The 16,630-nt window shown below is 39.4% G+C and overlaps 1 protein-coding gene across 8 annotated transcripts in view; it reads right to left on the reverse strand.

The window, feature by feature from the left end:
• EYA3 (EYA transcriptional coactivator and phosphatase 3) overlaps positions 1-16,630 on the reverse strand; it is an 87,630-nt gene that overhangs the window by 36,384 nt on the left and 34,616 nt on the right. For 3 of the 8 annotated variants that reach the window (XM_058677606.1, XM_058677598.1, XM_058677600.1), the window contains exons 4-7: positions 15,585-15,664; positions 11,313-11,379; positions 7,087-7,223; positions 38-175 (exon numbers count right to left, since the gene is read on the reverse strand). In XM_058677606.1, the coding sequence (XP_058533589.1) occupies positions 38-175; positions 7,087-7,223; positions 11,313-11,379; positions 15,585-15,664 (422 nt within the window). Of the gene's footprint in view, positions 1-37; positions 176-2,556; positions 2,644-7,086; positions 7,224-11,312; positions 11,380-15,584; positions 15,665-16,630 lie in introns of those variants that run through there. The other 5 variants (XM_004592184.4, XM_004592182.4, XM_058677620.1 and 2 more) reach the window with 4 other exon arrangements.

A 16,630-nucleotide genomic window follows, 5' to 3' on the forward strand; every position in this document is an offset into this window, starting at 1 on the left:
TCGAAAAACACATACACACACAACCATGCCTATTTACCTTGAATGGGATAAGAATAATGTGCTGGGCTTGGCTGGCTTGTGGTTAACCCTGTAGTGCAGGTAAGAACACTGTGTTGACTTGGAGATGGAGTCTGAATTAAACCACTTTCAGGTTTCATACCTGGCCACAATGCACCTGAATCAGATAAATTGGACCAATTACAAACAACGCACTGGGACTGAGAAGCAGAGTTATGCTTTTAAACATCAGCCAGTAGGGTCAAAATTGGAATCTTCAAACATGAAAAATTTGCTTGCAAGGAATATTACTGAGTCTCTCCCTTATACCACAAGCATGTACATTTTCAAAGAACTAGGGGGTGGGGCCACAGAAACAAAACCTTGTCAACATTCCAACAGTGGTTTGCGTAGAAATTCATTTCAATGACTAGGGGAGCTGATCAGGGTTTAGAAAATGAGCTTTCATCACCCAATGGGACTATAAAAAGTGCCTGACATCCATGTGCAGACAAAATTTATTTGAACCGTTAAGGCAAGAGACATTCTCATAATATTTAAAATTCACTTACCCATTAAATAGGTACCAAATTTTTTCTAAGATGTATTACATACTTTGGTTATCTTAAATTGATTATTTTTTATTACTTTTGATTAACAAAGGCTTATTTTTAAGTTAAAATTTTAGAAACACATAACTCATAGAAAAAAATGAAGCCATGTATAATTTCATCAGCCAGACTTAATCACTATTAATAGTTTGCAGGAGTTATCTGCATCTCTTTTATGCATTTTTAAAACAAAAATGGAAGCATGCTACACATACTGTTCATAATTTGCTTTTCTACAGAATATTTCTGAGAGCTATCTTTTCATAAATCACAGAGTATTCATATTCATTCCTGCCTTCTTAGCAGGGAAGAAGTAGTGAACACATCTTCAGAATTTCTCAGACGTCCCATGACAAAGATTGATACAGTACTGTACTACACATAGCAGAGATGCCTGTAAATCTACTTGCTGCATGGAAACATTTTGTTAGCACCAAATAGAACTCAATAATAGCTGTTTTTATATCTGTTTTTTTTTTCTCTGTGATGTTACTGCTTGATAATCTGGCTATACCTCCCTTATAATTTGCAATAGTATAGGAAACCATAAATGAAGCTCTATTTCTACAAGAGAGCTTCCATATACATGGAAGGCTGCTTGTTTATTACGTTCTGTGCTATTTTTTAGCCAAAAGGTCGAGAAGTGATTGTTTACTGTGTTCTGAATAGGTAGAGTTGCTGGATCAGTTCAGCTAAGTTGAGAATTGACCTAAAAGTTCATCAAACACTTTCCATGTACAAAATCAATCCTCAGGTTAATCAGGGCTTTAAATTCAGTTAACTCATTTGGTCTATTCCTAATTTGGTAAGAAATTTCAGATTTGCTATTACGCGAAATCAAAAAATAGTAAAGGGAGATGTAAAAATCTTGACAATGGGACATGGTAACTGCTTTGTCTCAAATTGTTAATGCATTAAGAGAGGAAATATGATTTTTTCTGTTATTAACCACATGAAAGAACTTATTGAAGACTGAGGAATATCTCTAACATGTATTAATTATGAGGTCATCCCTTCCTGTTAGTTCATGATTACTTAAGTGTCTTGTTCAGGTTAATCATAGCTAATGCCTTGGCTAGGTTTGATTTTCAACACAATAAAAATATTTGCCACTGTCATGTTTTAAACATTCATGATGTTAAATGCACACATTAGTGCCTGATTTTTCGTGGCAGTGTTTCACAGTTTTTGGTAAACAAATTGTCTCTTAAATGTCACAATGTCTAAATTCATTATAATCAATGTGATTTTTTTTTTTCTAAACAGATTTTGACCTTGAGGTATTGGATTTTGTGAATATTTATTATTACACAAAATAATACCTTATTAATAACAATGGTAAAGTGAGAAAGCTTTGCTAGTCATATTTATTTTTTCAAAGTTTCAAACTGTAGAGTGTCTATAAATTCTCATCAAAATTTGGGCCACAACTGTCTAAGACAAGTAGGAGGATGACTAGTTTGGAATGTCAAAGCAGATACGTAACACTATTACTTCATGGGGAAGAGAGGAATAAAGGCAATATGAACACTGCCTCCAGCATCACCACAGTCCTGCTCTTTTGGTACATAAACATCTTCTAAATGCACACCTCCCAGAATTCCAGATAACAGATGGTGTGACCAAATGCTGTGACTGCCTACCACAAATGATGGAATCAAATCCTGGTTTCCAAACTCTTGGTGCACTGCTCTCTGCTTACCACAAGGCTTCCAGTACTTCTGAGCATGTATGCTGTGGGGCAAGGGTAGGTCTACCAGTGGGAAAGGAAGTCTGTCCTTCTAATGCCCCAGGATGGGGTCTTATCGTGCACTCTAACCTAAAGTTTCTGAACCCAGGTATTTCTGTTAATTAGGCACTAACAGAACTAACATGATCAGTTCAGTATATGGTAACACATAATCACAGACATGAACATCAATCCTACAAAAAGGGACATGAAAAATACCTTGGTTTGTTGATTTAACAGTACATTATATCTCAGTATCTTTCCAAACTACAAAAACAGATGCTTATTACAGAAATTCAGGAAAATCTAGAAAGCGTAAAGAAAAACCATATAATCTCAAACAGAAAACACAGGCAGTTATTACTTTTTGTATGGGACTGTGTTAACTGAAACATGCTCATATTGGAACTGTGTCCTTGGTTATGAATAAACCAATGGTAACCAAGATTAATCTGTTGTGCCTTTTAAAAAAATTTTTATTTTCTGTTTTACAATTCTGCAGGCATAGGTCTTCTCCCTCTCCCCCACCCCCCTGCACCTTTTGCACTGTTAAAATCCACATGATATTAAATACTGTCTTTTCAGTTTTACGTACTTATTTTTTCAATGAATAACACTATTTGCAGAGGACTCTAAATATGTTTTAAGCATAAAATTTGTAATGGCTACAGTTTTCCATTCTATGAATACAGTACCATTTATAAAAAATAGATTATTATTGTTATTGTGATTATTTATTTATTTGAAAGGAAGAGTTACAGAGAGAGGAGAAGAGGCAGAGAGAGAAAGAATTTTCCATCCTCTGGCTCACTCCCCAAATGGCTTCAACAGCTGGGGCTATTCCAGGCTGTAGCCAGGAGCCCAGCCTTTCTTCCAGGTCTCCATATGGACCACCTTCTGCTGCTTTCCCAGACTCTTTTTTAACAGAGAGCTGAACTGGAAGCTGAGCAGCCAAAACTCAAACTGGTGCCCATATTGGATGTCAGCATAACAGGCTTTATTACAACCTGGGCACCTTTACCATTTACCTTTAACACTTAAAAGAATATGTAAGTTGTTTCCTTTTTTTTTTTCTATTATAAATAATACGTAAGTGAATATTTTGGCTAATATATATATATTTTTAATTTTTTTTTAAGATTTTATTATTATTGGAAAGCCGGATATACACAGAGGAGGAGAGACAGAGAGGAAGATCTTCCGTCCAATGATTCACTCCCCAAGTGAGCCACAACGGGCCAGTGCGCGCCGATCTGAAGCCGGGAACCTGGAACCTCTTCCGGGTCTCCCACGGGTGCAGGGTCCCAAAGCTTTGGGCCGTCCTCTACTGCTTTCCCAGGCCACAAGCAGGGAGCTGGATGGGAAGTGGAGCTGCCGGGATTAGAACCGGCGCCCATATGGGATCCCGGGGCTTTCAAGGTGAGGACTTTAGCCGCTAGGCCACGCCGCCGGGCCCTGGCTAATATATTTTTTAAATCATCTCAAACAGTTCCATAGAAAGAACTATCAGAAGTAAAAATAGTGAAGAACTTGACATCAACACCTTGAGATTTTTCAGATATGTTTTTTTTAAGATTTATTTATTTCTCTTGCAAATCCAGATATATATAGAGGAGAGGAGAGACGGAGAGAAATATCTTCTGGCTGATGATTCACTCCCCAAGTGACCGCAACGGCCGTGCTGCACAGATCCGAAGCCAGGAACCAGGAGCCTCTTCCGGGTCTCCCATGTGGGTGCAGGGTCCCAAGACTTTGGGCCATCCTCAATTGCTTTCCCAGGCCACAAGCAGGGATCTGGATGGGAAGTGGGGCTGCCAGGATTAGAACCGGTGTCGATATGGGATCCTGGCACGTTCAATATGAGGGCTTTAGCCGCTAGGCCATGGCGTCGGGCCCCATAGATTTTTAAATATTTTTTTTACCAAATCCTCACTATAACACTAAAGTTATTTTAAACTAAATCAGAGCAGTAGCAACTAAGGCAATTTTTTTAGTCCCTAAAAACATAATCTTTTGGGCCTGCAGGATGAAATTCATGCCTTACAAGCACAGAGTTACAAAACTGGTGCTGGTTTGTGTCTCGGCTGCTGCACTGCCCATCCAGCTACCTGCCTGTGGCCTGGGAAAGCAGTGGAGGATGACCCAATGCCTTGGGATCCTGCACCCGTGTGGGAGACCTGGAAGAAGCTTCGGGCTTTTGACTTGGGATCTGCCCAGGTCTAGCTGTTGCAGCCACTTGAGGAGTGCATCAATGGATGGAAGATCTTCCTCTCTGTCTCTCCTCCTCTCTGTATATTTAGCTTTCCAATGAAAATAAAAGAAATCTTTTTTTTCTCTTTTTATCTTACGAGATTTATTCCAGTGGGGAAGGAACAGGGTGGAGGTGGTGGAGGGAAAAGGGGAAGGCAAAGGGAGGCCGGAAGGAGAAGCAAAGAAATCTTTTAAAAAAAATTACTACGTACTATTGTTGTGATTGTTCTGAGGACTAAATCAGATAATATAAACTGTTAAGCATTTATTCTTGTTCTTCTTCTTTTTTTTTTTTAAGCACTTATTCTTAGCACACTGCTCGCTATGGTAAGCACGCAATAAGCAGAAGATATTATTGTGATGAGGTTTCCCAAAATTGTAGTAATGGCTGAAACAAAATAACACTAGCTAATATAACAAAACATTCCAAAATCTTGATTTAAAAAAAAAGAAGAAATCAAGCATTTTTGGACATTTTGACATCTGTGTGTTAAGACGCAAGAAAATATTTTTTAAAAGTACAGTCATCTTTGAAAAGTGGCTCAGCAGTCTAATGCTCCGCTTGCAAGCAGTGGAATCTCATATGGGTGCCTGTTCATGTCCTGGCTGGCCCACCTGAATTCAGCTCCCTGCTTGTGGCCTGGAAAATAGCAGAGGACAGCCCAAGTCCTTGGAGCCCAGCACCCACATGGGAGACCTGAAAGCAGCTCCTGGCTCCTGACTTTGGATCGGCTCAGTTCTGCCATAGTGGTCATTTGGGAAGTGAACCAGTGCATGGAAGATATTTCTCTCTCCACTCCCTTTTATTTGTAAATCAGCTTTTGCAATAAAAAATAAATGAATCTTAAAAAAAATATCTCTGGTAAAATACGAGAACATATCATATCTATTGCTCATATTATTCCTATCTAAATTACTCTCTCTCTAGGAAGCCTCACATATTATTTTAAGTCTAATTAAGCTAACAATTATCTTTCTCTATGAATAATTACTGATGATGAATTTACTAAACACAAGTCTCTTGCATTCAAATATGATACAAAAACAGATTACGGGAGCTTATCATCACCAAAGTGTATTTCTTATGGAAACACTGTCTTTTACAGAGATCCATTTATCCTACAGAATTTTCCTCTACAATACAAGGGAAATGACTGTAAAAGATACCATAAAAACCATATTCCAGAGTATTATGTTAGGTATTTCATAAACTGAGTTGAGAGATAATGAGACTGTTATTTAACATTCAACAGCAGGAATCATAAACTGATTAATAATGTTCTAAAGGGATTAAGCTTATTAATAAACCAATTAAAAGGTAAAAAAATAAAAATGATTGCTAGCCTATTACTAGCAAGTCAGATCCTGAAAAAATAACTTTAACATGTGCAAAAAGAAACACACACAACCATCCTTTGCCTGCCCAAAGGATTACTCAAAAGTGGCTGATACTGAAAGACACAGAAGTATGGATGTTCAAATAGGGGAGAATTTCCCTTCTCTCATAAAATTATTAATATCATTAAACATAAACCCAATTTTTGTTTCTAGTAGTCATCAGCAGTCAAAGAATGCTAACAAGTCTAAAGGAAGGAAACTGTTGTTAAGCATAAAGACTAGCCACATTGGCCAGAAGAAACAGGAACATAGAAACCAAATACTTAACAAACATTAATACTTCCAGAATCTTGTGGCAATCTGTTATGAAAAGTTATCTAATTCCTACCTTGCTTAAATAAAAAGATGTAATTTTTATTAACACATAGCATATTTAAAAATAATTTGGACTTTTTCAATTTTCTGCTACGAGTGCTAGGAAGGTCTAGGAAGCACAACAAAGCTCCCTGCATATTATCTGTTAATTTACACACAGAACCGCACAACGACTTTGGCAAATCACTAACTTACAGATTATGCCAGGACAACTAAAGCCAATGAATAGCATACAGTTACAGAAAACTGGGACTTTTCCCCATCCTAGTATGACTTTTTGGTTCACCAGAACCTTCTATCAGTTTCAGGCAAGGAAAAGAAAAGGGAGGTTAAGAAGAAACTGGCATGCACATACATGTACACACACACACACACACACACACACACACACACACACACACTATGATGCAAACTCTATTCAGATGGTTACACTGCCTGTTTCTACCAAGAAACTGACTGGCTCCAAGTAAGTTTATTATGCCTACCTAACCATGTTACGCTGTTGTATACAAGGTTAGTCAAGTTCAACAAAACAGAAATTCTCAGAGTTTAGAACCTTCAGAGTCAAGACTTAGTACTTTGGAAAGAGCTAAGTTTCTGGTGGATAAATACATCAATACTGAAAAGCTATGACTTTACATTACATGCATCAAGACACGGAAAGTTGGTCAACTTTACCACACTGTAACTGAGTAAACGCTCAGCCCAGTTTCCTCTCTGGGAGAAGACAAGTGTCTGCGGATGAAATCAACATTCTCAGGAGCAGCTGACATCAGGCTGCCTTACCAAAAGGAGGTAGTCCGTATGTTTGTGTTGCCTGAGGGTAGACAGCATAGGGTTGAGACTGCTGCAGTGTCTGGTACTGAGTCTGCCCAGGGTAAGCAGTTTCCGAAACAGGAACTGAGAGGATATGTGCATAAGGTCTAGAAAAATTCAAGAAAGCAAACATTTTTATATGTGATTTACTTTAGTAGTGAAAGTAGGTAGAACAGCTAAAGCCACTAAAAGCAAAGCAGCAGCAACAAGGAGACTAACCTTTCATAAAAGGATTTTCTATGGTTACAAAGTAGAACCCCCAATCCTTGCAGGCTACACTACGATCTACATAAGGGACAATCATGGAACACTCAATAGTTTTAAACATACCCCATGCCCCCACCCAAAAAAACTAAAACAAAGAAAGAAAAAACAGAAACTAAAAAAAAATTAGAAAAATATATTCCCAAGTTCTAATTATCTTATAAACATCTGTGGTGTGCTACATGCAAGGCTCTATGTGAAACATAAGGAACGATTAAACTTGTTTATGCCCCTATGTCTACCACAAAGAGAAATAAAACCCTAAAAAAAACCAGAAAATTACAAAACAGGACTGCAACTGGTTCTCACTGGTTCAAGCTCAAGTTCTGGGAGGAAAGTTGAGTCTTGGAAAAGAAGGTACGGTTGGTGGAGAAAAAGCAAGCAACCAAATCAGGAAACACAGACTGAACCCCAACTCCTTCAAAACAGCAGCCATGTTAGCTGACACATACAGGAAGTCCCAGCCAGGACTCAAACTTCCTGTGTAAAATCCCAGGTATTTCACTAACTAGTCTGGCCAATACATCTATGCTGCTTTGCTGAATTTTTACACTAATTTTTTTAAAGGCTATATGTACTACATAAGCCAAAAAAAAAAAAAAAACCAAATACAAGAGGAAAGGCTGTTTTAGAAGGTGTAAAAGGTTTATATTTCAGCCTTGAGAGAAGAAGAAAAAGGAAAGCTACAAATTGACCAAGTGAAGTGAGCAGAGAAGGTGTACAGAAATGGGAAAGGGTGTTCTAGGACAAAGCAGCAAGGCGCCTTCAGGAAGCATGGATTGTATTAAGGGAAACACACTAAGTGAAGTTAAGCAGTGAGTCAAAGACAGAAAGATAGCAAAGACACTGAAAATTAAGCTAAAGGGATCCAACAAATCTGAAGCAACTGGGAACTACTGGAATTGCTGATACAGGACCAGAGTATTTTTGAACAGCAATTAATTTCTTTTTTTTTACAAAACAGATTGCAAGGGGAAGAAACTGCAAATGGAGGTAGAATTAAAAAGTGATCATAATATAGAACTGGCAGCCCCTATGAGTGCTGGTTCAAGTCCCAGCTGCTCCACTTCCAACCCAGCAATCTGCTAATATATATGCCTTGAAAAGCAGAAGATGGCCCAAGCCCTTGGGCCCCTTCACCCACAAAGACTGTAAAAAACTCCTGGCTCCTGAGCAGCCATTCTCAAACTACTGCAGCCATCCCGAGAGTGAACTAGTGGACAGAAGCTTTGTCTCTGTTGCTTTCTCTCTGTAACACTGCCTTTCATATAAGTAAATAAATCTTTTTTTAAAAAAAAATCACTGGAGATGATTATCTAAAAGATAATGAACAGATAAGTGATAAGGTAAGCCATTTCCTAGCTCTTGGCTTTGGCCTGCCTCAGTCTTGGTGGTTGGAGCAAGGAGTGAACCAGCAGATGGGAGACACCCTGCCACATCTATAACTTTTAAAAATGAATAATAAATAAATATAATATATAAATAGAGCATAATACAATTATATTATATATTAACATAATTAATATTTTAAAATAAAAGGCATAATTAATAACATGTTCTGGATGTAGTAAGCATGAAAATACAGTTTTACCTTTTTTTTAGATTTATTTATTTGAAAAGCAGGGGATGGGGAGGAAGGTGGGCAAAGTAGGGGAACAGAGAATCTTCTACCCATTGATTCACTCACTAAAATGGTTGCAAAAGCAAAGTCTGGGCCAGGGTCAAGGCCAAAGCCACAAGCCGAGAACTCTATCTTAGCCTCCCATGTTATTGGCAGAGGCCCCATTACTTGGGCCATCTTATGCTGCCTTTCCGAGCCCATTAATAGAAAGTTGGATCAAAAGTGGAGTAACTGCAACTCAAACTGCCTCTCCAATATAAGATGCTGGTATCCCAAGCAGTTGCTTGACCTAGTGTGCCATAACTCTAGCCCCACATGCATTTTTTAAAGTGACATTCTTGTACTCTCTCTATGTAAGTTGCCACTAGCTTACTTCTAAACGCACACAACAGCTGACACTAGGCTAGGCTGAGGTCATGAGATAAATTACAGTTCCGTTCTCCCACAGAGTGGCAGGAACTTCGTTCCTTAAGGTATCACTGCTGCCTCACAGGGTCTGCCTTTCAGGTATTCGGGGCTGGAGTCAGAAACAAGTGGTGGGTATCAAACCCAGGCAACCCCATTCAAATATGGTTACCTTGACTGGCATCCTAAGCAAATCAGTCTTCAAATATATTTCAAATGAATGATTATGCAATATATCCATTCATTCACGTATCGGTAGATAGTACTGATATCACTGATATTCATCGATTTGGAAAATACCTATTCTTAACTTGAACTGAGTTTAAAAAATTATCTATTACATCTATTAAAAACAGCTCAGATTGGGACTGGCGGCGTAGCCTAGCAGCTAAAAGTCCTCGCCTTGAATGCCCCAGAATTCCATATCGGCGCCGGTTCTAATCCCGGCAGCTCCACTTCCCATCCAGCTCCCTGCTTGTGGCCTGGGAAAGCAATTGAGGACGACCCAAAGCTTTGGGACCCTGCACCTGCGTGGGAGACCTGGAGGAGGTTCCTGGTTCCCGGCTTCGGATTGGCACAGCACCGGCCGTTGCGGCTCACTTGGGGAGTGAACCATCAGATGGAAAATCTTCCTCTCTGTCTCGCCTCCTCTCTGTATATCTGACTTTGTAATAAAAGTAAATAAATCTTTAATAAATAAATAAATAAATAAATAAATAAAAATAGCTCAGATTATAGTTGTTCTCAAGTCACAGAAAATGTCTAAATTTTAGTGACCTCAAATGGGTTCATCTCAATGCTAAAAATAAAATATTATTTTTTTCATGCTTTATCTTTACAGTTTAAAGTTGAAAGTAAGTGTTCTTCACATTTAGTATGTTTTTTTTTTTTAATGATCCCCGAGACAAGATTTAGCCATTTTACAGAGGAAGACTGTGTGACCATGGCCTAAGGATGCCATTAATGTTAATACTGTATTAAAATTTGCAGAAATCATTGAGTTGATTTCTCAAAATCTGTTACCAATTTTTTTGTTCCCCCTTAAAGACTTATTTTATTTAATTGATAGGCAGAGTTACATAGAGGGGGGAAAAGACAGATTTTTCATCCATTGTTTCACTCCCTGAAGGGTCATAATGGTCAAAGCCAGGAGTCTGGAACTCCCATTTGGGTTGCAGGGGCCCATACACCTGGGCCACCTTCTGCTGCCTTCCCAAGTGCATCGCCAGAAGTGGAACAGTTGGAAAATGACTGTGTCATGATGTCAGTCCCACCAACTGCTTTATGTATCATGTATTTCTAAGTGCCTGAGGACATATTCTGGCTTAATAACCACACTTACACGTCTTTAGGTATGTGCATTTCATTTTTTATTAATGCACAATTAGTAACATGGTACACACATTGTTGTGCACACCTATTCAACTTGAAGATGAGTAACACGGTTGATGTTGAATGTTAATCTTACTCCATGAAGGCCCAAACATTTCCTCTCGGTAACTTAAACTGATCAAACCTGTCTAACTTCAGGCCCAGGTCCATTCTGAGGACATTCCTCAAACAAGAAACGGAACACAGATTAAGCTGATGTCCTACTCTGGCTGACGTGTCTGTCAAGAGCAAAGAGGAGAGAATGATCAGAAGCCAATCAGTAATATGCCTGGGTCACTAACAGAATTCTGTATTTTTAGTGACTGTGCACTGAGCAAGTTCCTGTCTGATAGTGATCATCAAGTCCATGTAATCACTAACTTTCTAAAAGGATGCTAGCTAGACTATATTGAGAGGGAATCAAAAATTGAAATAAGGATGGAGAATCGGAGCCAGAAAAATAAATACCAAATTAAATCTTGCAGTGAACCTAGAAGAAAAGCATATAGATTTTGGAAATGGTTATTTAACTTACTTTGCAGAATACATTTGTGAGGTATAATCAGTGGATGAGCGAGGGATGTAATCGGTGCATGTCATAACTGAAAGAAAGATAATATCACCAGGTAAAAAAGTTAGAACATCTCAAAAATGAAATGGGAAAACCGCACACCTCACTATAGTTTTCTAAACTAATTACAAAATAGTTTAGATATAAAAGTTTGAAGGACTATGCAGTTGAAAAAAACCCTCATTTTCATCTTTATAGATGTGTTCATACATTTGAGAGTGTAGAAGAATGGGGAACGTGGGGCAGAAAAGACCTGAAGGCTAGAATCCATTGTTGTCTACCTGCACTGATCCCTGGTCTACAACCACAAAGCAAACTCCTGAACTCTCGGCTGTGCTTGTATGCAAACTGAAACAGCAAGAAGCTTATGCCATAAATGATATAATTTTTCTTCTACATATTTTCCGGGTGCTCACTCTGTGCTGAATAAAGGCCATAGGAATGATGAGAAGAGAGACAGAGGTAGGGCAAATACGCAGTGTGTCAGGCACCTGGGTCCTGGGAGGCTTCTATACTACTACTACAATAAATCAGCCCTGATCTTGGGCAGTATTTGGGAACTGTGAAAAGATTATGAAGAGTCAAGGCCTCATCTGCTTTTGCATAGAGCATCAAGTAAGTAATTAATTAGTGTAGTAACACTGGGGGTGGTGCAAAGACTTTGAAACGGGCTCTGACAGCAAAACTAACAAATCATGTGGATGCATTTGGATGCAGGGAATTAGGGATATGAGTATAGGATAAATTCTAGGATTCTAGTTTGAACATCTGGAAGGAGAGTTTTATCATTTCCTAAGACAGGCAAGTTTGGGAGAACGGATTTGATGCAGCTGTGGGGGTGGCTGCAAAAAGAATCAAAAGCTCTTTTTGACACACTTTATGTATGACTTTCCTTTCAGACACTTAAGAGGAAATGTCAAAAAGCAGTGTGACATACAAATGAAAGCTGAAATCAGACTGAAAATATAAATTCTGGATTCATTAATATATAAGAAACCAAAATTCAAACAGAGGGATAGTACAAAGTGGCAAGAGAAAATACAAAGAGGGAGAAACATCTACTAGAACTGACACTGTGAAAGTACCTGAAGACTTTGACAAAAGCAGCTTCGTTGGAAGACTGGGGATAAAGCTCAATGTGAGCCGGCTGAAGAGTGAGGAGGAGGCAAGAGAGGCAAGAGAGCAGGTGAGAGCAGCTCCTGTAAGAGGTTCTGACACAACATGGAACAATGAGGAAATCTACAACCAAAGGGACATGCAGAGTCAAAGGGGACTGTTGTTTGTGTTAAGATGCTAGATACCAAAATGTGTCTCTTTATTGACAAGAAGTATTAAGAGGAGAAATGTAACGATACAAGCGTGATGGTAGGATAATCACAGTGCCAAAGTTCTTGGGGAAGGATACAGAGCAAAAATGGAACCCTTACTAACAGGAGCAGGAATGCTGCATTCTCAGGAGGAAGCAAGAAAACATGGCCACAAAACACAGGTAGGTTTGAAGATTTGGTGTTGACAGGATAAGGGAATTTCCTGTTGCACAGATTTTTAAAATGTCCTCTTATCCTCCTGCCCCACCTCCCCTCCTTAAAAAAAAAAAAAGAAAGAAAGAAAAGAAAACTAACTTACTTATCTTAAAGGGAGAGAGAGGAAGAGGATCTGCCATCTGCTGGTTCACTCTCTAAACACCCACAATAGCACAACAGTAAGGGTTGGGTCAGGCTGAAGTCAGGAGCCTGGAACTCAATCCAGGTCTCCCACATGGATATCAGGGACTTAAGTGACTGAACCGTCACCTGCTGACTCCCAGGGTGTGTATTAGAAGGAAGCAGAGGTGGGAACTGAACCAGAGTACTGACGTACTTCACTACAGGCATCACAAACAGTAGTCTAACTATTGTGCCAAACTTGTACCTCGTTGACAGCTTTTATTTGAGAAGATATCCCTAGTTAAGTGAGGGAAGGTGAATAAGTAGAGATTCTCTGAGAAAATAGATGGTGTGAAATATTTACAGGCAAAATTAATTAGAGAATGTAGTAGGATTCCCAAGCATGCTGAATGCCAACTTGATTCCTACAAATTTGTGGCAAAGCATAACCAGACAGATACATAATTTTATTCAATGTTGTTCAGCTATTTGTATGTACTTCTGGAGAAAGAGGGTTGGATTAAATTAGGGTTGAGGTTTGATGAGGGCAGTAAAATGGACAGACCATTTAAGGAATATTTAAGGGAGAATTGTAAAACAACAACAACAATAACAGAGATTTTGTGCTAAGTAAGAAGGAAAAGGAAGACAACAGGAATGGATATTGGGTAAGTCATCTACGTGAATGTTAAAAACTACCAAGAATGGTAAAGGTCTGGATGAAGATGAAAACAGACACAACCTACTCTTTAAAGAACAGAATGACTAGGAAATTAATCCTAGGTAAAAATGAAACAGGATATAGTTACGAAGTTCAAAAGAGCTAGAATTTTTATGGAAAAAAGGAAGAGTAATTAAAAGAAGCAGGAAGACTCAATTTTCTCCCTGATGAGTGAGATGGGACACTGTATTTAATCAGAACAGCTTCTCCTCCCCGATTAGGCTGCAGCTCCCATTGGTTGATATAAGGGCTGAACCAGACTGGACTGCAACACCCATTGGTTCCAGTGCAACTCAGGACCGAAAACAGAACCAACATAGCAATTGCAACCACCAGCTGATCGGGGTGATGGACTGTGCCGGGCCCTGTGCTTGCTAGAACATACAAAAAACTAATCTGGGAATACCTCAAAGTATCTTTGGAGATCTCCCCAATCGAACTGCTGGACTCAGAACTCTAACCAAGAAAAGACAGAAGACAGAACAGGACAATCATTCATCTCAGCTATATGTTGGCAGCGAAATATGGGGCAAACGGAGACTTTATGATGGACCATATCAATCAGTGGACGACCTCATCGAGCGAAACTGGCAGCGATTCATAACTGGAGAACTATTAACACCACTTGAGCACATATCTCAGAGCATGCCCCACATCCGGGACTTGGGGTGGGCGGGAAACCGGGTGGGGCTTCTCCCTCAATATCCCCCTTTACCTCAGATACATGATGGAAACAATATTGACATAATAGCATTACCCACTTCCCTATCCCCCTGAACCTTTTTTTTCCTTTTTTTTCTTCTTTTCCCTTTAACTGTAATTAACTATGTAAAGACTAACAACAATACAATAAAATAGATTAAAAAAAGAACAGCTTCTCCTAGAATAGACAGTTCTCCATATGTACCACCATCACCTAGAAAATTTCTTAAATATGTAACTCCCCATTCACATCAGACCTACTGCATACTAATATCTGAAAGCAAGGATGGAATTCCACATTATAGTAAGCATTCCAGAGGATTCTTGTGTATACTGCAATTCTGAGCATCAGTGGAACAGAATCACTTCTGAAGAAACTCAAAACATATCTCTTAAAAAAAATGAACTTTTGTTGCTTTTGACACCTTTTTCATTATATGAAATGCTTATAAAGTTAAGAATAACTGTCTTAAGACATATTCTCCAAATCTACACTTAAAGTATATGGCAAAATATCAAAGGATATATAGATTTAAGCTCAGGGGTACCGTTTGGCTTGTGGAGGCAAGCTGGGAGATAAGCGGGCATGTTGGACAAAACCTATGTCTCCAAAAGAAATCCACATTTGTGGCTGTTGTTCTGTCTCGTGCACAAGTGTAACTGATTTAGAGGAAAGTGAGACAGGGTGTGTGAAGAGCCGATCTTATTTGGCGGCACTTCCTTAAAGTCTCCTTTCGATCCTTGGCTCCGGGGATTCCTTTTATTCTTGGCCAAGATGGGCAGTTGGGATCATTTGGTTTTATTAGAAAGGAAGAAAAATATCCAGTTCTCTAGAGGTTGGGCCACAAACATTTCTGATCTGAGTAAGGCTTTATTACCCTTAAAACATTCAACGTCAAAACAGAAATAAAATCAGAAGGTGACTTGGTAGATGAGCACATTCCATGTGACTTTTTCTTCAGCTGGTATGTTAGTGAAGCTTCTGGAAGAGACAGGATGAACACATACAAACACTCTCTCTCTCTCTCTCTCTCTCTCTCTCTCTCTCACACACACACAAGAAAGCAGCCTGGACATTCTGGGACACAAAGGCCATCAGTGAAAACCCAATTAGCGGAATAGCATATGGCAAGGCCTCTTGAAGTGGGCCTAAGCTATGGTACTTACTTTCCTCTGACATGGGGAGGTCTGATGCCAGGCTTGACGTTTCAGGTTTCTGATCACTGGTGTCCGGGTTGCTTACTGGACTAGGAGAACCAAAATGGATACATTAGCCCCTGACTGATTCACCGCAGTGCTGGAAGTAATGAGATCAAGCCCACTGCCTCCCAGGCAAGGTCAACACTCCTGTATCCTTATTCTTGTTTTGTTTTGTTTTTTAAACCAACTGTTTGCAAAGAGCTCCATGAGGACTGGCACACTCAACTCTCCACTGTTTTCATATCCCTGGCACCTTCAGTTTTTATATTGCCCAGAAATTCCAGGGAAGTCACGGGCAAGTTATTCTCTAAGATCCTTTGGAAAAAGAAAAATTTTAAACTACCCTGTTACTCTTTTTTTTTTTTCTAAGATTTATTTATTTTCATTACAAAGTCAGATATACAGAGAGGAGAGACACAGAGAGGAAGATCTTCCGTCCGATGATTCACTCCAAGTGAGCACAACAGCCGGTGCTGTGCCAATCCGAAGCCAGGATCCAGGAACTTCCTCCAGGTCTCCCACGCGGGTGCAGGGTCCCAAAGCACTGGGCCGTCCTCGACTGCTTTTCCAGGCCAGAAGCAGGGAGCTGGATGGGAAGTGGAGCTGCCAGGATTAGAACCGGTGCCCATATTGGATTCTGGGGCGTTCAAGGTGAGGACTTTAGCCGCTAGGCCACGGCGCAGGGCCCCAGTTACTCTTTTTAAAATTGCATATTTATATCTAAGGTAATACAGTTTACATACTGGAATGATGAAATCAAGATAATTTACTAACCCATCACCTCACACATTGTTTTAATGTGGTGAAAACATTTAAAATCAACTCTTCTGGTGATTTTGAAATATATGAATTATTACTTATTATAGTCCCCACTCTGTGCCACAGTACACTGTCACTTTTTCAGGGTTTCACAGGAAAGTGGCAAGATAGCAGATTGCATACAGTGGTTCTCAATCAGCTGTAAACCACCCCACCTCCTTGTATCCAAGTATGGGTTCTAAATCCTTAAAATG

This window comes from Ochotona princeps, chromosome 2 (assembly GCF_030435755.1).
Source record: "Ochotona princeps isolate mOchPri1 chromosome 2, mOchPri1.hap1, whole genome shotgun sequence".
NCBI lineage: Eukaryota > Metazoa > Chordata > Mammalia > Lagomorpha > Ochotonidae > Ochotona > Ochotona princeps.